General features: G+C 53.9%; 1 protein-coding gene and 1 pseudogene across 1 annotated transcript; both read right to left on the bottom strand.

Annotated features, from left to right (window-relative positions):
• Window positions 1-480: 480 nt before the first annotated feature.
• ILVBL (ilvB acetolactate synthase like) lies at window positions 481-23,481 on the bottom strand. The gene is given in 18 exon segments (XM_065043936.1): window positions 481-759; window positions 3,255-3,360; window positions 3,440-3,511; window positions 3,600-3,670; window positions 4,698-4,867; window positions 6,111-6,225; window positions 7,186-7,320; window positions 7,401-7,537; window positions 9,130-9,227; window positions 12,964-13,063; window positions 13,142-13,253; window positions 14,523-14,661; window positions 16,738-16,865; window positions 21,218-21,290; window positions 21,292-21,420; window positions 21,526-21,658; window positions 22,796-22,882; window positions 23,454-23,481. Coding segments are annotated over 16 exon segments (1,875 nt in total). The 5' UTR covers window positions 21,637-21,658; window positions 22,796-22,882; window positions 23,454-23,481; the 3' UTR covers window positions 481-580.
• Window positions 6,427-6,545, bottom strand: LOC135576804 (5S ribosomal RNA; annotated as a pseudogene).
• Window positions 23,482-24,993: the final 1,512 nt, after the last annotated feature.

Below are 24,993 nucleotides of genomic sequence, written 5' to 3'. Positions count from 1 at the left end.
ACCGTCCCCAAATGCCACTTGAATGTCCCCAAAATGTCACTTAATAGTCCTCAAATGTCACTTGATAGTCCCCAAATTGTCACTTGACCATCCCCAAAATGTCACTTAATAGTCCCCAAAATGTCACTTAATAGTCCTCAAATGTCACTTAATAGTCCCCAAATTGTCACTTAATAGTCCTCAAATGTCACTTGACCGTCCCCAAATTGTCACTTGACCATCCCCAAATTGTCACTTAATAGTCCCCAAATTGTCACTTGACCGTCCCCAAATTGTCACTTAATAGTCCTCAAATGTCACTTAATAGTCCCCAAATTGTCACTTGACTGTCCCCAAAATGTCACTTAATAGTCCCCAAAATGTCACTTAATAGTCCTCAAATGTCACTTAATAGTCCCCAAATACCACTTGACCGTCCCCAAATGTCACAGGGGGCGTCCCCAATCCGCCGACCCCCACACAGACACCACAGCCCACGGCGGTGGGGACACAGTGACACTTTACTTCCCTGGGGACACCGGCGGCATCTCCCGGCCCACATTGGTGACGCTTTGGTGACAACTGGTGACACTTGGGGACGTCAGACGGAGATGGCGCCGTCGCGGAAGCCGCAGCGGCCGATGAGGGCGTTGAGCAGCACGGGGTGGCCCTGGTGACACGTGTCCTGTGCCACCCGCAGCAGCTGCGCCAGGCGCTGCCGCTCGGGCCGGCCCAGCTGCCACCCCCGGGCACCCAGCGCCGCGGCCACCGCGCCGTAGTCTGGGGACAACGGGGACGGGGTCACCCGGGGGGACACAGCGGGGTGGGGGTGGGGGTGGGGGTGGGGTGGGGTGGGGGCACCGATGTGGGTGACATGGGGGTGCTGATGTGGGGTGATATGGGGACACTGAGGTGGGGTGACATGGGGTGGCATGGGGACACTGAGGTGGGTGACATGGGTGATATGGGGACACCGATGTGGGGTGATATGGGGTGACATGGGGACACTGAGGTGGGTGACATGGGTGATATGGGGACACTGATGTGGGGTGATCTGGGGTGATATGGGGACACTGATGTGGGGTGATCTGGGGTGACATGGGGACAGTAACGTGGGTGACATGGGGTGACATGGGGACACTGACGTGGGTGACATGGGGACACCGATGTGGGGTGATCTGGGGTGACATGGGGACACTGATGTGGGATGATCTGGGGTGACATGGGGACACTAATGTGGGTGACATGGGGACACTGATGTGGGTGACATGGGGTGACATGGGGACACCGATGTGGGATGATCTGGGGTGACATGGGGACACTAATGTGGGTGACATGGGGACACTGATGTGGGTGACATGGGGTGACATGGGGACACCGATGTGGGATGATCTGGGGTGACATGGGGACACCGATGTGGGTGACATGGGGACACCGATGTGGGATGATCTGGGGTGACATGGGGACACTGACGTGGGTGACATGGGGACACTGACGTGGGATGATCTGGGGTGACATGGGGACTCTGACATGGGTGACATGGGGACACCGATGTGGGGTGATCTGGGGTGATATGGGGACACTAATGTGGGTGACATGGGGACACTGATGTGGGTGACATGGGGTGACATGGGGACACCGATGTGGGATGATCTGGGGTGACATGGGGACACCGATGTGGGTGACATGGGGACACCGATGTGGGATGATCTGGGGTGACATGGGGACACTGACGTGGGTGACATGGGGACACTGACGTGGGATGATCTGGGGTGACATGGGGACTCTGACATGGGTGACATGGGTGACATGGGTGACATGGGTGACATGGGTGACATGGGTGACATGGGGACACTGATGTGGGTGACATGGGGTGACATGGGGACACCAATGTGGGATGATCTGGGGCGACATGGGCACACTGACGTGTGTGACATGGGGACACTGATGTGGGGTGATATGGGGTGACATGGGGACACCGACGTGGGTGACATGGGGACACCAATGTGGGATGATCTGGGGTGACATGGGGACACTAACGTGGGTGACATGGGGACACTGATGTGGGGTGATCTGGGGTGACATGGGGACACTGAGGTGGGTGACATGGGTGATATGGGGACACCAATGTGGGGCGATCTGGGGTGACATGGGGACACTGATGTGGGATGATCTGGGGTGACATGGGGACACTGACGTGGGTGACATGGGGACACCGACGTGGGGTGATCTGGGGTGACATGGGGACACTGACGTGGGTGACATGGGGACGCTTATGTGGGTGACATGGGGTGACATGGGGACACCGATGTGGGATGATCTGGGGTGACATGGGGACACTGACATGGGTGACATGGGGACGCTTATGTGGGTGACATGTGGTGACATGGGATGATCTGGGGTGACATGGGCACATCGACATGGGGTGATCTGGGGTGACATGGGGACACCAACATGGGTGACATGGGGACACCAACGTGGGATGATCTGGGGTGACATGGGGACACTGACGTGGGATGATCTGGGGTGACATGGGGACACTGACGTGGGATGATCTGGGGACACTGACGTGGGTGACATGGGTGACATGGGGACACCGATGTGGGATGATCTGGGGTGACATGGGGACACTGACGTGGGTGACATGGGTGACATGGGGACACTGACGTGGGATGATCTGGGGTGACATGGGGACACCGACATGGGGTGATCTGGGGTGACATGGGGACACCGATGTGGGGTGATCTGGGGTGACATGGGGACTCTGACATGGGGTGACATGGGGACACCGACGTGGGATGATCTGGGGTGACATGGGCACACTGACGTGGGTGACATGGGGACGCTGATGTGGGGTGATATGGGGTGACATGGGTGACATGGGGACACCGACATGAGGTGATCTGGGGTGACATGGGCATACTGACATGGGTGACATGGGGTGACATGGGGACACCGATGTGGGATGATCTGGGGTGATGTGGGGACACTGACGTGGGTGATATGGGGTGACATGGGGACATCAACATGGGCTGATCTGGGGTGACATGGGGACACTGACGTGGGATGATCTGGGGTGACATGGGGACACTGACAGGGGTGACAGGGGGACACCAAACATGGCTGACACGGGGGGACCATCCCTGGTGCCACGATGCCACCGGTCCCCTCTCCCTGTCCCCTGGTGCCACCTCAACCCCCCCAGAGCTCCCACACCACGTGTGTCCCCAACCCCGGTGCCAAGAGGTGCCAAGAGGTGCCAAAGGTGCCATTACCCAGGTAGGCCAGGCCACAGGCCACGTTGCTGCCCAGCAGCGCCACCTGTTCCCGCGCGATCTGGCTCCAACACGCGTCGTTCCCCACCAGCGCGATCACCGGCGTCTGTGGGGACAAGAATTAATGTCACCACCCCCCGGTGACACCGCCGTGTCCCCCCGGTGTCCCTTATCGTGTCACCCACCTTGTGCCGCACGAAGGTGTCGAACTCCATCAAGCTGTAGCCCAAGGAACCGTCGCCATAAAGGACCCAAACCTGGCGGGAAATGTCCCCAAGTGTCCCCCCGCATGTCCCCCATTGTCCCCAAGTGGCCCCGTTGTCCCCAAGCGCCATGTCATTGTACCTCGGCGTCAGGCCGGCACAGCTTGGCGCCGAGCGCGAACCCTCCGCCGACTCCCAGCGTGCCGAAAGGTCCTGGTTGGGGACAAAAAGATGTCACCGAATGTCACCAACATGGCGCTAAAATGGCCCCAAGAAGCTCAAAATGGCCCCAAGATTGTGATCCCTGAGGTGATTCTGGCGCCACTTTGAGCCCTGAGGTGACTCTGGCGCCATTTTGACCCTTGAGGTGATTTTGGCGCCATTTTGATCCCTGAGGTGATTCTGGTGCCATTTTGACCCTTGAGGTGATTTTGGCGCCATTTTGATCCCTGAGGTGATTCTGGTGCCATTTTGATCCCTGAGGTGATTTTTGGCGCCATTTTGAGCCCTGAGGTGATTCTGGCGCCATTTTGAGCCCTGAGGTGATTCTGGCGCCATTTTGAGCCCTGAGGTGATTCTGGCGCCATTTTGACCCTTGAGGTGATTCTGGCGCCATTTGGAGCCCTGAGGTGATTCTGGCGCCATTTGGAGCCCTGAGGTGATTCTGGCGCCATTTTGAGCCCTGAGGTGATTCTGGCGCCATTTTGACCCTTGAGGTGATTCTGGCGCCATTTGGAGCCCTGAGGTGATTCTGGCGCCATTTGGAGCCCTGAGGTGATTCTGGCGCCATTTGGAGCCCTGAGGCGACTCTGGCGCCATTTGGAGCCCTGAGGCGATTCTGGCGCCATTTTGAGCCCTGAGGTGATTCTGGCGCCATTTTGAGCCCTGAGGTGATTCTGGCGCCATTTTGAGCCCTGAGGTGATTCTGGCGCCATTTTGAGCCCTGAGGCGATTTTGGCGCCATTTTGAGCCCTGAGGCGACTCTGGCGCCATTTTGAGCCCTGAGGTGGTTCTGGCGCCATTTTGAGCCCTGAGGTGGTTCTGGCGCCATTTTGAGCCCTGAGGTGGTTCTGGCGCCATTTTGAGCCCTGAGGTGGTTCTGGCGCCATTTTGAGCCCTGAGGTGGTTCTGGCGCCATTTTGAGCCCTGAGGTGATTCTGGCGCCATTTTGAGCCCTGAGGCGACTCTGGCGCCATCTTTACCCACCACGCCGCCCCGTCCAGGCCCCGTGGTCGCTCACCGGGGTCCAGCCAGGCCAGGGGCTGCCGTGGCCGCAGGATGTAGGCGGCGGTGGCCACGAAATCGCCCCCGTCGGCCACCAGGATGCAGTTCTGGGGCAGCAGCTGGTCCAGGCACAGCAGCAGATCCAGGGGGTTCAGGTGGGGGGGAGCGGGGACGGTCGCTTTGTCCCTTAGGGATATGGGGAACAGCCAAAAATGGGGTGGGGACACCCACAATGGGGACCCCACGCAGGTGGAAAGGGGGTAAGGTGATCCACAATGGGGGTGAGGACACCTCAAAAATGGGGGTGGGATCCCCAAAATGGATGTTCTTTGTTCCCATCCACATCCCCATCCTTGTCCCCATCTCCGTCCCCATCCCTATTCCACCATTGTCCCCATCCTTGTCCCCATCCCTGTCCCCATCCCTATTCCACCATTGTCCCCATCCCCATCCTTGTCCCCATCCCTGTTCCACCATTGTCCCCATCCCCATCCCTGTCCCCAACCCTGTTCCACCATTGTCCCCATCCCCATCCCTGTCCCCATCCCTGTTCCACCATTGTCCCCATCCCCATCCTTGTCCCCATCCCTATTCCACCATTGTCCCCATCCTTGTCCCCATCCCTGTTCCACCACTGTCCCCATCCCCATCCTTGTCCCCATCCCTGTCCCCATCCCTATTCCACCATTGTCCCCATCCTTGTCCCCATCCCTGTTCCACCATTGTCCCCATCCTTGTCCCCATCCCTGTTCCACCATTGTCCCCATCCTTGTCCCCATCCCTGTCCCACCATTGTCCCCATTCCCATCCCCCATCCTGTCCCCATCCTTGTCCCCCTTCCTATCCCTGTCTTTGTCCCATCTCTGTCCTGTCCTTGTCCCCATCCCTTCCCAACCCTCGTCCCCATTTCTGTCCCCATCCATGTCCCAACCCTTGTCCCCACCCCTGTCCCCACACCCATCCCTGTCCCACCATTGTCCCCATTCCCACACCCATTCCTGTCCCATCCTTGTCCCCATCCCTGTCCCCATTCCCATCCCCAATCTTGTCCCCATCATTGTCCCCATTCCCATCCCCATTCCTGTCCGTCTCCACCCTTGTCCCTGTCCCCATCCTTGTCCCATCCTTGTCCCCATCCCAACCCTTGTCCCCATCCCTGTCCCCACACCCATTCCTGTCCCATCATTGTCCCCATTCCCATTCCTGTCCCTATTCCTGTCCTTGTCCCAATCTTGGTCCCCATCCTCATCCTTGTCCCTGTCCCATCCTGATCCCCATCCCTGTCCCAATCTTTGCCCCCATCCCCATCCTTCTCCCCATCCCTATTCTAGTCCCATCCTTGTCCCCATCCTGATCCCTGTCCCCATCCCCATCCTTGTCCCCATCTCCATCCTTGTCCCCATTCCCGTCCCCTGTCCCGTCCCCTCACCGGATCTCCTTCTCCCTCCTCCTCTCCGCCTCCCGCAGCTGCTCTCCCCATTCCCTGGGGCAGCTGAACCCGCTCAGGCTCTGCGCCAACCGCACCACGAACGACGCCACGTCCCCTGCCAAAAACACCTCCTTGTCCGTCTGGAACCGAGGGGCCACAACTGGACACACTATTCCAGATGTGACACAATATTCCAGGTGTGGCCTCCCCAGGGCAGAGCAGAGGGGCAGGAGAACCTCTCTGACCTACTGACCACCCCCTTCTAACCCCCCCAGGTCCCATTGGCTTCCTGGCCACAAGGGCCCAGTGCTGGCTCAGCCCACAGCACCCGCTATTCCCAGCTGGTCTCCCATCCAAGCACTGACCGGGCCCGACCCTGCTTAGCTTCCCAGATCAGACGAGATGGGGCGTTCTCAGGGTGATATGGCTGTATATATTTTATACATATATATATATATACACATATATATATGTTCCCCAAATGTACCCTGACAATATCTGAACTAAAGAGCAGAGCAGAGGGGCAGGAGAACCTCTCTGACCTACTGACCACCCCCTTCTAACCCCCCCAGGTACCATTGGTCTCCCATCCAAGCACTGACCGGGCCCGACCCTGCTTAGCTTCCCAGATCAGATGGGATGGGGCGTTCTCAGGGTGCTATGGCTGTATATGTTATATGTGTATATATATGTGTTCCCCAAGTATATCCTGATAGTATCTGAACTAAAGGGCAGAGCAGAGGGGCAGGAGAACCTCTCTGACCTACTGACCACCCCCTTCTAACCCCCCCAGGTCCCATTGGCTTCCTGGCCACAAGGGCCAGTGCTGGCTCAGCCCACAGCACCCGCTATTCCCAGCTGGTCTCCCATCCAAGCGCTGACCGGGCCCGACCCTGCTTAGCTTCCCACATCAGGCGTTCTCAGGGTGCTATGGCTGTATATATTCTATATATGTATATATACATGCTCCCTAAGTATATCCTGATAATATCTGAACTAAACCCTTTCTCCATGCTCATCCTGCTGTCCCCAGGACCCCCCGCTCCCTTTTCCACCCCCCCGGGTGACCCCTCACCCTGCACCGCCAACCGCGGCTTCCAAAACACATCCGAATTCTTCAACAGCTGCTCCCGGTCTCGGTTGACGGCGACGATGGCGGCGCCGCGGTTGAACAGTCGCCCGTAGGACAGGCGGAAATCGCAGACGGCACCTTGGGGACATCAGTAGTGTCAGTGTGGGGGTGCTGGTGACGTTATGGGGTGTCACCGACCCGATTTGGGGACGCGGTACCTGCCAGCAGCACCAGGTCGGCGTCACGAAGGGCGTCGCGGCGGTTTTGGCGCAGCAGGATGGGGCTGTCGGGGGGAAGGAGCCCCCGCGATGCCCCCCCCAGGTAACAGGGGATGCCGAGGGACTCCAGCGCCGAGCTGGGGGACAGGGGGGGACAAAATGCAGCTGGTTGGCCCCAAAATTGGCTCAATCAGGGCCCCAAATTGGCTCGGTTTGGCCTTAAAATTGTCCCAGTCTGAGGCTCAAACTGGCTCAGTTTGGCTTTAAAACCGCCCCCAAACCATCTCATAGACCCCAAACTGGCTGATCCGCCCCCAAACCAGTTCAACTGTCCCCAAACCAGTTCAACCGTCCCCAAACCAGTTCAGCCGTCCCCAAACCAGTTCAGCCGCCCCCAAACCAGTTCAGCCGCCCCCAAACTGGCCAATCTGCCCCCAAACCAGTTCAACTGTCCCCAAACCATCTCATAGACCCCAAACTGGCTGATCCACCCCCAAACCAGTTCAACTGTCCCCAAACCAGTTCAGCCACCCCCGAACTGGCTGATCTTGTCCCCAAACCAGTTCAACTGTCCCCAAACCAGTTCAGCCGCCCCCAAACTGGCTGGTCTGCCCCAAAACCAGATCAACTGTCCCCAAACCAGTTCAACTGTCCCCAAACCAGTTCAACTGTCCCCAAACCAGTTCAACTGTCCCCAAACCAGTTCAACTGTCCCCAAACCAGTTCAACTGTCCCCAAATCAGTTCAACTGTCCCCAAACTGGCTGATCTGCTCCCAAACCAGTTCAGCTGCCCACAAACCATCTCATAGACCCCAAACCAGTTCAACTGTCCCCAAACCATCTCACAGACCCCAAACTGGCTGATCCGCCCCCAAACCAGTTCAACTGTCCCCAAACCAGTTCAACTGTCCCCAAACCAGTTCAACTGTCCCCAAACTGGCTGATCTGCCCCCAAACCAGTTCAGCCACCCCCAAACCATCTCATAGACCCCAAACCAGTTCAATTGTCCCCAAACCAGTTCAACTGTCCCCAAACCAGTTCAACTGTCCCCAAACCAGTTCAACTGTCCCCAAACCATCTCATAGACCCCAAACCAGTTCAACTGTCCCCAAACCAGTTCAACTGTCCCCAAACCAGTTCAACTGTCCCCAAACTGGCTGATCTGCCCCCAAACCAGTTCAACTGTCCCCAAACCATCTCATAGACCCCAAACCAGTTCAACTGTCCCCAAACCAGTTCAACTGTCCCCAAACCAGTTCAGCCACCCCCAAACCATCTCATAGACCCCAAACCAGTTCAACTGTCCCCAAACCAGTTCAGCCACCCCCAGACCATCTCATAGACCCCAAACCAGTTCAACTATCCCCAAACCAGTTCAACTGTCCCCAAACCAGTTCAACTGTCCCCAAACCAGTTCAACTGTCCCCAAACCAGTTCAACTGTCCCCAAACCAGTTCAACTGTCCCCAAACCATCTCATAGACCCCAAACCAGTTCAATTGTCCCCAAACCAGTTCAGCCACCCCCAAACCATCTCATAGACCCCAAACCAGTTCAACTGTCCCCAAACCAGTTCAGCCACCCCAAACCAGTTCAGCCACCCCCAAACCATCTCATAGACCCCAAACCAGTTCAATTGTCCCCAAACCAGTTCAACTGTCCCCAAACCAGTTCAGCCACCCCCAAACCAGTTTGAGTGTCCCCAAAGCAGCTGTTCTGGGGTCTCACCAGAGCTGCGCTGGGGTCGTGGGGGGCAGCATGGCCTGGCTGCCCAGCAGCACCAGCGGCTTCCTGGCCCGGCTCAGCAGCTCCGCACAGCGCTGCACCTGCGCCCAGAACACACCTCGCACCCCAAAACACACGTCTTTCACCCCAAAACACACGCCTTGCAGCCCAGAACCGCCTCTCACCCCAAAAACAATGCCTTTCACCCCAAAACCCCCTCATTTGAGGGCAAAAACCACCCCAGTCAGGCCCAAAACCGCCTCGTTTGACCCCAAAATCGCCTAGTTTCACCCCAGAAATGACCCCAGTCAGGCCCAAAACCGCCTCGTTTGACCCCAAAACCGCCTAGTTTCACCCCAGAAATGACCCCAGTCAGGCCCAAAACCGCCTCGTTTGACCCCAAAACCGCCTAGTTTCACCCCAGAAATGACCCCAGTCAGGCCCAAAACCGCCTCGTTTGACCCCAAAATCGCCTAGTTTCACCCCAGAAATGACCCCAGTCAGGCCCAAAACCACCTTGTTTGACCCCAAATCCCACCCCAGTCAGGTCCAAAACCACCTCGTTTCACCCCAAGCCCACCTTGTTTGACCCCAAAACCACTTCATTTCACCCCAAAACCCACCCCAGTCAGGCCCAAAACCGCCTTGTTTGACCCCAAATCCCATCCCAGTCAGGTCTAAACCTGCCTTGTTTCACCCCAAAACCAGCTGATTTAACCCCCAAACCAGCTTAAATGGGCCCTAAACCCAGCCCAGTTTAACCCTAAAACTGGCTCAGCTGATCCCTAAAACCAGCTTATTTGGGCTCCAAAAACTGGCTCAACTGAGCCCTAAAGTCAGCCCAGTTTAGCCCCAAAATTGGCTGAAGCTAAGCCCCCAAACCAGCTTAAATGGGCCCTAAACCCAGCCCAGTTTAACCATAAAACCGCCCCAGCTGATCCCTAAAACCAGCTTATTTGGGCCCCAAAAACTGGCTCAACTGAGCCCTAAAGTCAGCCCAGTTCAGCCCCAAAACTGGCTGAAGCTAAGCCCCCAAACCAGCTTAAATGGGCCCTAAACCCAGCCCAGTTTAACCCTAAAACTGGCTCAGCTGATCCCTAAAACCAGCTTATTTGGGCCCAAATAAGTGGCTCAACTGAGCCCTAAAGTCAGCCCAGTTTAGCCCCAAAATTGGCTCAGCTGAGACGCAAAAACCGGCTCAGCTGAGGCCTAAAACCAGCTTAATTGGGCCCTAAATCCAGCCCAGTTTAACCCTAAAACCGCCTCAGCTGATCCCTAAAACCAGCTTATTTGGGCCCCAAAAACTGGCTCAACTGAGCCCTAAAGTCAGCCCAGTTTAGCCCCAAAACTGGCTGAAGCTAAGCCCCCAAACCAGCTTAAATGGGCCCTAAACCCAGCCCAGTTTAACCATAAAACCGCCCCAGCTGATCCCTAAAACCAGCTTATTTGGGCTCCAAAAACTGGCTCAACTGAGCCCTAAAGTCAGCCCAGTTCAGCCCCAAAACTGGCTGAAGCTAAGCCCCCAAACCAGCTTAAATGGGCCCTAAACCCAGCCCAGTTTAACCATAAAACCGCCCCAGCTGATCCCTAAAACCAGCTTATTTGGGCCCCAAAAACTGGCTCAACTGAGCCCTAAAGTCAGCCCAGTTCAGCCCCAAAACTGGCTGAAGCTAAGCCCCCAAACCAGCTTAAATGGGCCCTAAACCCAGCCCAGTTTAACCCTAAAACTGGCTCAGCTGATCCCTAAAACCAGCTTATTTGGGCTCCAAAAACTGGCTCAACTGAGCCCTAAAGTCAGCCCAGTTTAGCCCCAAAATTGGCTGAAACTAAGCCCCCAAACCAGCTTAAATGGGCCCTAAACCCAGCCCAGTTTAACCATAAAACCGCCCCAGCTGATCCCTAAAACCAGCTTATTTGGGCCCCAAAAACTGGCTCAACTGAGCCCTAAAGTCAGCCCAGTTCAGCCCCAAAACTGGCTGAAGCTAAGCCCCCAAACCAGCTTAAATGGGCCCTAAACCCAGCCCAGTTTAACCCTAAAACTGGCTCAGCTGATCCCTAAAACCAGCTTATTTGGGCCCCAAAAACTGGCTCAACTGAGCCCTAAAGTCAGCCCAGTTTAGCCCCAAAATTGGCTCAGCTGAGACACAAAAAACAGCTCAGCTGAGGCCTAAAACCAGCTTAGTTGGGCCCTAAACCCAGCCCAGTTTAACCCTAAAACCGCCTCAGCTGATCCCTAAAACCAGCTTATTTGGGCCCCAAAAACTGGCTCAACTGAGCCCTAAAGTCAGCCCAGTTTAGCCCCAAAACTGGCTGAAGCTAAGCCCCCAAACCAGCTTAAATGGGCCCTAAACCCAGCCCAGTTTAACCCTAAAACTGGCTCAGCTGATCCCTAAAACCAGCTTATTTGGGCCCCAATCAGTGGCTCAACTGAGCCCTAAAGTCAGCCCAGTTTAGCCCCAAAATTGGCTCAGCTGAGGCCTAAAACCAGCTTAGTTGGGGCCTAAACCCAGCCCACTTTAACCCTAAAACCGCCTCAGCTGATCCCTAAAATCACCCCAGTTTAGCCCCCAAATCAGCTTAGTTGGGCCCCAAAATTGGCTCAGTTATCTCCCCAAACCAGCTCAGCTGAGCCCTAAAACCAGCTTAGATGGGCCCTAAACCCAGCCCAGCTTAACCTTAAAACTGGCTCAGTAGAGCCCCAAACCAGCTTAGATAAGCCCTAAAACCAGCCCAGTTTAACCCTAAAACTGGCTCAACTGAGCCCTAAAATCAGACCAGTTCAGCCCCAAAACTGGCTCAATCTAAGTCCTAAAACCAGCTTAGCTGGGCTCTAAACCCAGCCCAGCTTAACCCTAAAACCAGCTCAGCCGATCCCTTAAATCACCCCAGTTTAACCCCCAAACCAGTTGATTTAACCCCCAAACCCGCTGATTTAACCCCAAACCAGCTTAGTTGGGCTCTAAACCCAGCCCAGCTTAACCCTAAAACCAGCTCAGCCAATCCCTAAAATCACCCCAGTTTAACTCCCAAACCAGTTGATTTAACCCCCAAACCCGCTGATTTAACCCCCAAACCAGCTGATTTAACCCCCAAACCAGCTTAGTTGGGCCCTAAACCCAGCCCAGCTTAACCCTAAAACCGACTCAGCCGATCCCTAAAATCACCCCAGTTTAACTCCCAAACCAGTTGATATAACCCCCAAACCAGCTTAGTTGGGCCCTAAACCCAGCCCAGCTTAACCCTAAAACCAGCTCAGCCGATCCCTTAAATCACCCCAGTTTAACCCCCAAACCAGTTGATTTAACCCCCAAACCCGCTGATTTAACCCTCAAACCAGCTGATTTGACCCCCAAACCAGCTTAGTTGGGCTCTAAACCCAGCCCAGCTTAACCCTAAAACCAGCTCAGCCGATCCCTTAAATCACCCCAGTTTAACTCCCAAACCAGTTGATTTAACCCCCAAACCAGTTGATTTAACCCCAAACCAGCTGATTTAACCCCCAAACCAGCTTAGTTGGGCCCTAAACCCAGCCCAGCTTAACCCTAAAACCAGCTCAGCCAATCCCTTAAATCACTCCAGTTTAACCCCAAAACCAGTTGATTTAACCCCCAAACCCACTGATTTAACCCCCAAACCCGCTGATTTAACCCCCAAACCAGCTTAGTTGGGCTCTAAACCCAGCCCAGCTTAACCCTAAAACCGACTCAGCCGATCCCTAAAATCACCCCAGTTTAACTCCCAAACCAGTTGATTTAACCCCCAAACCAGCTGATTTAACCCCCAAACCCCCCATGTACCGACACCCTCAAACCCCACTTAAGCCGGGCTTAAACCCACCTCCTCCTGCGTGGCCTGTGGCACATGAATGGGCAACGGTGACAAATCCTGGGGCTCCCAGGCCCCCGCAAAAAGGTTCCGGATGTAATTTCGAAGGTACCTATGGGGTTAATTTTGGGGTGCGGGGGGTTCATTTTGGGGGTGCTGGGGATTTTTGGGGTGCTGGGGGGGTTCTTACCATGTCACCAACGTCCCCCGAAGTCCCCGGGGGGTTCGGGTGGCCCCGATTTCCTTCTCCACCACATGGAAGGGATAGAGAACGTCAATGGGCAGCTCCACAAAAACAGGACCTGTAAGAAATTTGGGGGTGCAAAGAGGGGGGGGACACCCCAAAATCAGATTAAAAGAGAGTTTTGTGGGGGGGAAGCAAGTTTTGGGGGGTAAAAAGCACTTTTTGGGGGGTTAAAAGCACTTTATTTGTGTTAAAAGTCATTTTGGGGGGGGGGTTAAAGGGACCTTAATTCAAATAGCAGCACCCCAAAAAGGGACTTTTGGGGGGTAAATAGGACTTTGGGGGGTAAAAGGCAATTTTGGGGTGTTTGGGGGGGGTAAAACACCCTCCAGTTTGCAATATCACCCCCCAAAAAGACACTTTTGGGGGGGTAAAACCCACTTTTGGGGGGTAAAACTCTCCCCCAAATCCCAATATCACCCCCCAAAAAAGACGCTTTTGGGGGCCAAAATCTGGGGGAGTTTAGTGTGGTTCCCCCCCATTTTTTTGGGGGTGTGCCCCCAAAATTTGGGGGGGTCTCCCCCATGTTTTGTGTGTGTTTTCCCCCCATTTTTGGTACGTTTCCCCCCCATTTTTGGTCTGTTTCTCCCCCATTTTTGTGTGTTTTCCCCCCATGTTTTGTGCGTGTGTCCCCCATAATTTGGGGGTGCCCCCCCCATATTTTGTGTGTGTTTCCCCCATAATTTGGGTGTTTCTCCCCTATGTTTTGTGTGTGTTTCCCCCCATTTTTAATCTGTTTCCCCCCTATGTTTCGGGGTGTCCCCCCCGACATTTTGGGGTGCCCCCCCCACATCTTGGGGTGCCCCCCCCACATTTTGGGGTGCCCCCCCCACATTTTGGGGTGCCATACCGGGGGTCCCAGACCTGGCGGTGGCCATGGCCTGGCGGATGCTGGGGCCAATGTCCCCCATGTTTCGTGTGTGTTTCCCCCCTATGTTTCGGGGTGCCCCCCCCACATTTTGGGGTGTCCCCCCACATCTTGGTGTGCCCCCCCCCACATTTTGGGGTGCCGTACCGGGGGTCCCGGACCTGGCGGTGGCCATGGCCTGGCGGATGCTGGGGCCAATGTCCCCCATGTTTCATGTGTGTTTCCCCCCTATGTTTTGGGGTGCCCCCCCCACATTTTGGGGTGCCCCCCCCCACATCTTGGGGATGCCATACCGGGGGTCCCGGACCTGGTGGTGGCCATGGCCTGGCGGATGCTGGGGCCAATGTCCCCCATGTTTTGTGTGTGTTTCCCCCCACATTTTGGGGTGCCCCCCCCACATTTTGGGGTGCCCCCCCCACATTTTGGGGTGCCCCCCCCCCACATTTTGGGGTGCCGTACCGGGGGTCCCGGACCTGGCGGTGGCCATGGCCTGGCGGATGCTGGGGACGAGGTCGCGCACGGTGCGGACGGACACGCGGGCCTTGCAGAGCGTCCTGAAGAGCGAGAGCTGCTCCACGTCCTGCAGCGCGCCGCGGCCCTGCGGGGTGCGAAACGGGGCAAAATGGGCCAAAAATGAGGAAAAATGAGCCCCAAATTGGGGGGGGACGGGTTGGAATGGGGGGGACGGGTCGGAAATGGGGGGGGATGGCTGAAAGATGGCGGGAAGTGCCTCAAAAATGGTGGGGAACAACACCTCAAAATGGAGGGAAAATGAGCCCAAAATAGGGGGAACGGGTCAGAAATGGGGGGGAAATCACCCAAAAATGGAGGGAAAAACGGCCCCAAAAAATGGAGGGAAAAACGGCCCCAAAAAATGGAGGGAAAAACGGCCCCAAAAAATGGAGGGAAAAACGGCCCCAAAAAATGGAGGGAAAAACGGCCCCAAAAAATGGAGGGAAAAACGGCCCCAAAAAATGGAGGGAAAAACGGCCCCAAAAAATGGAGGGGACGGGTCGGAAATGGGGGGGAAATGGCCGAAAGATGGCGGGAAGTGCCTCAAAAATGGAGGGGAACAACGCCCCAAAATGGAGGGAAAATGAGCCCAAAATAGGGGGAACGGGTCAGAAATGGGGGGGAAAAGCACCCAAAAATTGAGGGAAAAATGGCCCCAAAAAATTGAGGGAAAACGGCCCCAAAAAATTGAGGGAAAACGGCCCCAAAAAATTGAGGGAAACGGGTCGGAAATGGGGGGAAACGGGTCGGAAATGGGGGGGAAATGGCCGAAAGATGGCGGGAAGTGCCTCAAAAATGGAGGGGAACAACACCCCAAAATGGGGGGAAAATGAGCTCAAAATAGGGGGAAACGGGTCAGAAATGGGGGGGAAATCACCCAAAAATTGAGGGAAAAACGGCCCCAAAACATTGAGGGGAAACGGGTCAGAAATGGGGGGAAACGGGTCAGAAATGGGGGGGAAATGGCCGAAAGATGGCGGGAAGTGCCTCAAAAATGGTGGGGAACAACACCCCAAAATGGAGGGAAAATGAGCCCAAAATAGGGGGAACGGGTCAGAAATAGGGGGGAAATGACCCAAAAATTGAGGGAAAAACGGCCCCCAAAAATGGAGGGAAAAACGGCCCCCAAAAATGGAGGGAAAAACGGCCCCCAAAAATGGGGGGGACGGGTCGGAAATGGGGGGGACGGGTCGGAAATGGGGGGGAAATGGCCGAAAGATGGCGGGAAGTGCCTCAAAAATGGAGGGGAACAACACCCCAAAATGGGGGGAAAATGAGCTCAAAATAGGGGGAAACGGGTCAGAAATGGGGGGGAAAAGCACCCAAAAAATGGAGGGAAAAACGGCCCCAAAAAATTGAGGGAAAAAGGGTCAGAAATGGGGGGAAACGGGTCAGAAATGGGGGGGATGGCTGAAAGATGGCGGGAAGTGCCTCAAAAATGGAGGGGAACAACACCCCAAAATGGAGGGAAAATGAGCTCAAAATAGGGGGAACGGGTCAGAAATGGGGGGGAAAACCACCCAAAAATGGAGGGAAAAACGGGTCAGAAATGGAGGGGGAAAGGGGTCGGAAATGGAGGGAAAACCACCCCAAAAAATGGAGGGAAAATGAGCCTGAAAATGGAGGGAAAAAACACCCCGAAAATGAGGAAAAATGAGCCCCAAATCATGGGGAAACCACCCAAAAATGGAGGGGAATTGAGCCAAAAATGGGGGGAAAAAACACCCCAAAAATGGGGGGAAATGGGTCAGAAATGGGGGGAATAACACCCCAAAAATGGAGGGAAAAACCGCCCCAAAAATAGAGGGAAAATGAGCCAAAAATGGGGGGAAATGGGTCAGAAATGGGGGAATAACAACCCAAAAATTGAGGGAAAAACCGCCCCAAAAATAGAGGGAAATGGGTCAGAAATGGGGGGAATAACCACCCAAAAATGGAGGAAAAAACGCCCCAAATAGTGAAGAAAAGAAACACCAAATGCAGGAGGAAAAGGGCGGGAAACACCTCAAAAATGGCGGAAAACACCCCAAAAATGAAGGAAAAAACCAGCAAACTGAGGAGAAAAACCAAACAAAATGGCAGGAAACTCTTCAAACTGCAGGAAAAAACCCTAAAATTGAGAAAACCCCCCCAAAATGTGCCCAAAAAGGGATTTCTTTACCTTTTGTAAGGTGGCGGCTGCTCCCCCGATGAGCAGCAATGGCGACTCGGCCAACTGGGCGTTCTTGACCGCGGTGATCGTGTTGGTGACACCGGGGCCCGCGGTGACAACGGCGACACCGACACCACCTGGGGATGGCACAGGGGGGACAAATGGGGACAAAAGCCACCACAGAAGGTCCCTGGACACCCCCAAAGTCTTTGAACCCTTCGTAGGTCAATGGGGAACCAACCAAGTTGGGACACCCCAAAACCTTGGAACAGAAGAACATGATGGCCTTGGTGCCACCTTCTCTTGGGCCTGGAGGTGACAAATGGGGACAAAAGCCACCACAGGAGGTCCCTGGACACCCCCAAAGTCTTTGAACCCTCGTCAGGTCAATGGGGACCCAACGAAGTTGGGACACCCCAAAACCTTGGAACAGAAGAACATGGTGCCCTTGGTGTCACCTCATTGGCCTGTAGGTGACAAATGGGGACAAAAGCCACCACAGAAGGTCCCTGGACACCCCCAAAGCCCTTGAACCCTTCGTAGGTCAATGGGGAACCAACCAAGTTGGGACACCCCTAAATTCTCCATCCATTGAGCCAAGAGAACAGGGTGGCCATGGAGTCACCTTCTCTTGGGCCTGTAGGTGACAAATGGGGACAAAAGCCACCACAGAAGGTCCCTGGACACCCCCAAAGTCTTTGAACCCTTCACAGATCAATGGGGAACCAACCAAGTTGGGACACCCCAAAATTCTCCATCCATTGGAGCAGAGGAAGGTGGTGGCCATGGGGTCACCTCATGGTTCTGTCCCCACCAGAGCTGACAAATCACCTTTGGTAGGTGACAAATGGGGACAAAAGCCACCACAGATGGTCTCTGGACACCCCCAAAGTCTTTGAACCCTTCACAGATCAATGGGGACCCAACCAAGTTGGGACACCCCAAAATTCTCCATCAATTGAGCCAAGAGAACATGGTGGCCATGGAGTCACCTTCTCTTGGGCCTGTAGGTGACAAATGGGGACAAAAGCCACCACAGAAGGTCCATGGACACCCCCAAAGTCTTTGAACCCTCATCAGGTCAATGGGGACCCAACCAAGTTGGGACACCCCTAAATTCTCCATCCATTGAGCCAAGAGAACATGGTGGCCATGGAGTCACCTTCTCTTGGGCCTGTAGGTGACAAATGGGGACAGAAGCCACCACAGATGGTCCCTGGACACCCCCAAAGTCTTTGAACCCTCGTCAGGTCAATGGGGAATCAACCAAGTTGGGACACCCCAAAGTTCTCCATCCATTGGAGAAGAAGAAGGTGGTGGCCATGGGGTCACCTCATGGTTCTGTCCCCACCAGAGCTGACAAATCACCTTTGGTAGGTGACAAATGGGGACAAAAGCCACCACAGATGGTCCCCTGGACACCCCCAAAGTCTTTGAACCCTTCACAGATCAATGGGGACCCAACCAAGTTGGGACACCCCAAAACTTTGGAACAGAAGAACATGATGGCCTTGGTGCCACCTTCTCTTGGGCCTGTAGGTGACAAATGGGGACAGAAGCCACCACAGAAGGTCCATGGACACCCCCCAAAGTCTTTGAACCCTTCACAGATCAATGGGGACCCAACCAAGTTGGGACACCCCAAAACCTTGGAACAGAAGAACATGATGGCCTTGGTGCCACCTTCTCTTGGGCCTGTAGGTGACAAATGGGGACAGAAGCCACCACAGAAGGTCCATGGACACCCCCAAAGTCTTTGAACCCTTCGTAGGTCAATGGGGAACCAACCAAGTTGGGACACCCCTAAATTCTCCATCCATTGAGCCAAGAGAACGTGATGGCCATGGAGTCACCTTCTCTTGGGCCTGTAGGTGACAAATGGGGACAAAAGCCACCACAGATGGACACTGGACACCCCCAAAGTCTTTGAACCCTTCGTAGGTCAATGGGGACCCAACCAAGTTGGGACACCCCTAAGTTCTCCATCCATTGAGCCAAGAGAACGTGATGGCCATGGAGTCACCTTCTCTTGGGCCTGTAGGTGACAAATGGGGACAAAAGCCACCACAGAAGGTCCATGGACACCCCCAAAGTCTTTGAACCCTTTGTAGGTCAATGGGGACCCAACCAAGTTGGGACACCCCAAAACTCTCCATCCATTGGAGCAGAAGAAGGTGGTGGCCATGGGGTCACCTCATGGTTCTGTCCCCCACCAGAGCTGACAAATCACCTTTGGTAGGTGACAAATGGGGACAAAAGCCACCACAGATGGTCCCTGGATACCCCCAAAGTCTTTGAACCCTTCACAGATCAATGGGGACCCACCAAGTTGGGACACCCCAAAACTTTGGAACAGAAGAACATGGTGGCCTTGGTGCCACCGTTCTCTTGGGCCTGTAGGTGACAAATGGGGACAAAAGCCACCACAGAAGGTCCATGGACACCCCCAAAGTCTTTGAACCCTCATCAGGTCAATGGGGAACCAACCAAGTTGAGACACCCCAAAATTCTCCATCCATTGAGCCAAGAGAACAGGGTGGCCATGGAGTCACCTTCTCCTGGTCCTGTAGGTGACAAATGGGACAAAAGCCACCACAGAAGGTCCATGGACACCCCCAAAGTCTTTGAACCCTCGTCAGGTCAATGGGGAACCAACCAAGTTGGGACACCCCAAAGTTCTCCATCCATTGGAGCAGAAGAAGGTGGTGGCCATGGGGTCACCTCATGGTTCTGTCCCCACCAGAGCTGACAAATCACCTCTGGTAGGTGACAAATGGGGACAAAAGCCACCACAGATGGACTCTGGACACCCCCAAAGTCTTTAAACCTTCCTCAAGTCAACAGGGACCCAACCAAGTTGGGACACCCCAAAAACTTTGGAACAGAAGAACATGATGGCCTTGGTGCCACCTTCTCTTGGGCCTGTAGGTGACAAATGGGGACAAAAGCCACCACAGAAGGTCCATGGACACCCCCAAAGTCTTTGAACCCCTGTCAGGTCAATGGGGACCCAACCAAGTTGGGACACCCCAAAACCTTGGAACAGAAGAACATGGTGGCCTTGGTGTCACCTCCTTGGCCTGTAGGTGACAAATGGGGACAGAAGCCACCACAGAAGGTCCATGGACACCCCCAAAGTCTTTGAACCCTTCGTAGGTCAATGGGGAACCAAACAAGTTGGGACACCCCTAAATTCTCCATCCATTGAGCCAAGAGAACGTGATGGCCATGGAGTCACCTTCTCTTGGGCCTGTAGGTGACAAATGGGGACAAAAGCCACTACAGAAGGTCCATGGACACCCCCAAAGTCTTTGAACCCTTCGTAGGTAAATGGGGAACAACCAACGTTGGGACACCCCAAAACCTCTCCATCCATTGGAGCAGAAGAAGGTGGTGGCCATGGGGTCACCTCATGGTTCTGTCCCCACCAGAGCTGACAAATCACCTTTGGTAGGTGACAAATGGGGACAAAAGCCACCACAGATGGTCCCTGGACACCCCCAAAGTCTTTAAACCTTCCTCAAGTCAACAGGGACCCAACCAAGTTGGGACACCCCAAAACTTTGGAACAGAAGAACATGATGGCCTTGGTGCCAACCTTCTCTTGGGCCTGTAGGTGACAAATGGGGACAAAAGCCACCACAGAAGGTCCCTGGACACCCCCAAAGTCTTTGAACCCTCGTCAGGTCAATGGGGACCCAACCAAGTTGAGACACCCCAAAATTCTCCATCCATTGAGCCAAGAGAACATGGTGGCCATGGAGTCACCTTCTCTTGGGCCTGTAGGTGACAAATGGGGACAAAAGCCACCACAGAAGGTCCCTGCACACCCCCAAAGTCTTTGAACCCTCATCAGGTCAATGGGGAACCAACCAAGTTGGGACACCCCAAAACCTTGGAACAGAAGAACATGGTGCCCTTGGTGTCACCTCCTTGGCCTGTAGGTGACAAATGGGGACAGAAGCCACCACAGAAGGTCCATGGACACCCCCAAAGTCTTTGAACCCTTCGTAGGTCAGTGGGGAACCAACCAAGTTGGGACACCCCAAAATGCTTCATCCATTGAGCCAAGAGAACATGGTGGCCATGGAGTCACCTTCTCTTGGGCCTGTAGGTGACAAATGGGGACAAAAGCCACCACAGAAGGTCCATGGACACCCCCAAAGTCTTTGAACCCTTCGTAGGGTCAATGGGGACCCAACCAAGTTGGGACACCCCAAAATTCTCCATCCATTGAGCCAAGAGAACATGGTGGCCATGGAGTCACCTTCTCTTGGGCCTGTAGGTGACAAATGGGGACAAAAGCCACCACAGAAGGTCCCTGCACACCCCAAAGTCTTTGAACCCCTGTCAGGTCAATGGGGACCCAACCAAGTTGGGACACCCCAAAACCTTGGAACAGAAGAACATGGTGGCCTTGGTGTCACCTCCTTGGCCTGTAGGTGACAAATGGGGACAAAAGCCACCATGAGGTGACCCTAGATCTCACCGGAGAGGCGGGAGACGGCGTCGGCGGCGAAGACGGCGGTGGCCTCGTGCCGCGTGTCCACCACGCGCACACCCGATCTTCTCGCAGGCCACCAGGATGGGCGAGATGTGCCCTCCGGCCAAGGCGAAGACGAACCGCACGCCGTGGGCCTTCAAGACGGCGGCCACCAACTCCCCACCGTGCCGGGGACTCCGCGGGTCCACCTGTGACACCGGGGGGGACGTCACCGGCGTCGCCTCGGCCCGAACGGTGCGGGGTTTGGGGTGAAAAAGGGTGGTTTTGGGTAAAAAATTGGGGGTGCGGCCTACCGGGTGGAGGAGTTGGTGGAGGAGGCCCAAGCGATGGGCCAGCGCGGCCAGCGCCGCGGCCACGGCCAGCAGGAGGGTGGCCAAGGCCACGGTGACGGCGCTCAGGGGCATCCATGGGGATGGCGGGAGAGGCCTGGGGGGACAGGTGAGACTGGGTTAGGTGAGCCGGGTTTAGTTGAGTCTGGATTAATTGAGCCGGGATTAGGTGAGCCGGGATTAGGTGAGCCGGGATTAGGTGAGCCGGGATCCCATGGGGATTCCCAGATTAACTGAATTTGGTGAATTGAACCTGGATTAATTGAATCTGGATTAAACAAACCCGATTCACTGCATCTGGTTTAACTGAACCCAGTTTAACTGAGGTGGATGAATTGAACCCAATGGAACCTAACCCAAGGAATTAAACCCAGTTTAACTGAAGCCAGTTTAACTGAAGCCAGTTTAACTGAAGCCAGTTTAACTGAAGCCAGTTTAACTGAAGCCAGTTTAACTGAAGCCAGTTTAACTGAAGCCAGCACTTCTCTGGCGCAAACCCAACACTAAGCCAACCCTAATCCACACTAAGCCAAACCCAAACCCAGCTCATTTGCTTAATTACCCTAACGAACTCGTCTGTCTTCTCCAACTCTCGGTGCCCACGCCGGGATTAGGTGAACCGAGATTAGGTGAATTTGGTGAATTGAACTCAGATTAATTAAACCCAGATTAATTTAATTTCGTGAGTTGAACCTGCATGAATTGAACCCCAATTAATTAAACTCGGTGAATTGAGCCCAGACTAATTAAATTGGGTGAACTGAACCCAGATTAATTGAACCCAGATCAGCTGAATTTGCGGAATTGAAGCCGGATGAATTGAACCCCAATTAATTAAATTGGGTGAATTGAACCCAGATTAATTGAACCAGGATTAATTTAATTTGGTGAAATGAACACAGATCACTTAACCCAGATTAACTGAATTTGGTGAATTGAACCCGGATTAATTAAACCCAGATTAATTGAATTTGGTGAATTGAACCTGGATTAATTGAACCTGGATTAAACAAACCCGATTCACTGCATCTGGTTTAACCGAACCCAGTTTAACTGAGGTGGATGAATTGAACCCAATGGAACCTAACCCAAGGAATTAAACCCAGTTTAACTGAACCCAGTTTAACTGAACCCAGTTTAACTGAACCCAGCACTTCTCTGGCGCAACCCCAACACTAAGCCAAGCCTAATCCACACTAAGCCAAGCCCAAACCCAGCTCATTTGCTTAATTACCCTAACGAACTCGTCTGTCTTCTCCAACTCTCGGTGCCCACGCCGGGATTAGGTGAGCCGGGATTAGGTGAGCCGGGATTAGGTGAATTTGGTGAATTGAACTCGGATTAATTAAACCCAGATTAATTGAATTTAGTGAGTTGAACCTGCATGAATTGAACCCCAATTAATTAAACTTGGTGAATTGAGCCTAGACTAATTAAATTGGGTGAACTGAACCCGGATTAATTGAACCCAGATCAGTTGAATTTGCGGAATTGAAGCCGGATGAATTGAACCCCAATTAATTACATTGGGTGAATTGAACCCAGATTAATTGAACCAGGATTAATTGAATTTGGTGAAATGAACACGGATCACTTAAGCCAGATTAATTGAATTTGGTGAACTGAACCTGGATTAATTGAATCTGGATTAAACAAACCCGATTCACTGCATCTGGTTTAACCGAACCCAGTTTAACTGAGGTGGATAAATTGAACCCAATGGAACCTAACCCAAGGAATTAAATCCGGTTTAACTGAACCCAGTTTAACTGAACCCAGTTTAACTGAACCCAGTTTAACTGAACCCAGCACTTCTCTGGCGCAACCCCAACATTAAGCCAAGCCTAATCCACACTAAACCAAACCCAAACCCAGCTCATTTGCTTAATTACCCTAACGAACTCGTCTGTCTTCTCCAACTCTCGGTGCCCACGCCGGGATTAGGTGAATTTGGTGAATTGAACTCGGATTAATTAAACCCAGATTAATTGAATTTAGTGAGTTGAACCTGCATGAATTGAACCCCAATTAATTAAATTTGGTGAATTGAGCCTAGACTAATTAAATTGGGTGAACTGAACCCGGATTAATTGAACCCAGATCAGTTGAATTTGCGGAATTGAAGCCGGATGAATTGAACCCCAATTAATTAAATTGGGTGAATTGAACCCAGATTAATTGAACCAGGATTAATTTAATTTGGTGAAATGAACACAGATCACTTAACCCAGATTAATTGAATTTGGTGAATTGAACTCAGATTAATTAAACCCAGATTAATTGAATTTAGTGAGTTGAACCTGCATAAATTGAACCCCAATTAATTAAATTTGGTGAATTGAGCCTAGACTAATTAAATTGGGTGAACTGAACCCGGATTAATTGAACCCAGATCAGTTGAATTTGCAGAATTGAAGCTGGATGAATTGAACCCCAATTAATTAAACTGGGTGAACTGAACCCAGATTAATTGAACCAGGATTAATTTAATTTGGTGAAATGAACACAGATCACTTAAGCCAGATTAATTGAATTTGGTGAACTGAACCTGGATTAATTGAACCTGGATTAAACAAACCCGATTCACTGCATCTGGTTTAACCGAACCCAGTTTAACTGAGGTGGATGAATTGAACCCAATGGAACCTAACCCAAGGAATTAAATCCGGTTTAACTGAACCCAGTTTAACTGAACCCAGTTTAACTGAACCCAGCACTTCTCTGGCGCAACCCCAACACTAAGCCAAGCCTAATCCACACTAAGCCAAGCCCAAACCCAGCTCATTTGCTTAATTACCCTAACGAACTCGTCTGTCTTCTCCAACTCTCGGTGCCCACGCAAAGACCTGCTTGGGACGGGGTGGGGGGGAAGAGACAAAAAATCCCAAACCCGGCCTAACCCTCCCCCCCCCCAAACTAATCCCGGTTTTAGCCCGTTCCCACCCCCCCAAAGCTGATCCAGACGCCGGATTTTTCTCCTTAAACCCCCAAATTTGCCTCTTTTTAGGCTTAAAAAAGGCGATGGGGGGGTGTAGGGATCCCCCCCCTCCTCCCCCCGCGGTGTCCCCTGGTTCTGTGACCCCCCCCGCCCAGGGTCACCCCTCCCAGGGTCCCCCCCAATCCCACGTCGTCCCCCCCCCCGTTCCCGTGGCAACCCCCAGAGGGCGGGGCCAACCCCCCTGGGTGTCCCCCGGTCCCATGACCCCCCCGGATCCAAGGGCACCCCCCGTGTGCCCCCAAATCGGGATACCCCCCGGCCGCCACCTGCTCGTCCCGGAAGCCCCGAGCCCCCGCCCACCCCTGCGGCCCCGCCCATCCGACCAAGCCCCGCCCACCACCGCGGCCACTCCCCCTCCCCGCACCGACCCCGCGGCCGCCGGCGCTGCCGCCTGAATCACATGACGCCGACTGAATCACGTGACACTACCTTCC

This window comes from Columba livia, chromosome 30, assembly GCF_036013475.1.
Source record: "Columba livia isolate bColLiv1 breed racing homer chromosome 30, bColLiv1.pat.W.v2, whole genome shotgun sequence".
Taxonomy (NCBI): domain Eukaryota; kingdom Metazoa; phylum Chordata; class Aves; order Columbiformes; family Columbidae; genus Columba; species Columba livia.
This window is presented reverse-complemented; position numbering and strand designations above follow the sequence as displayed.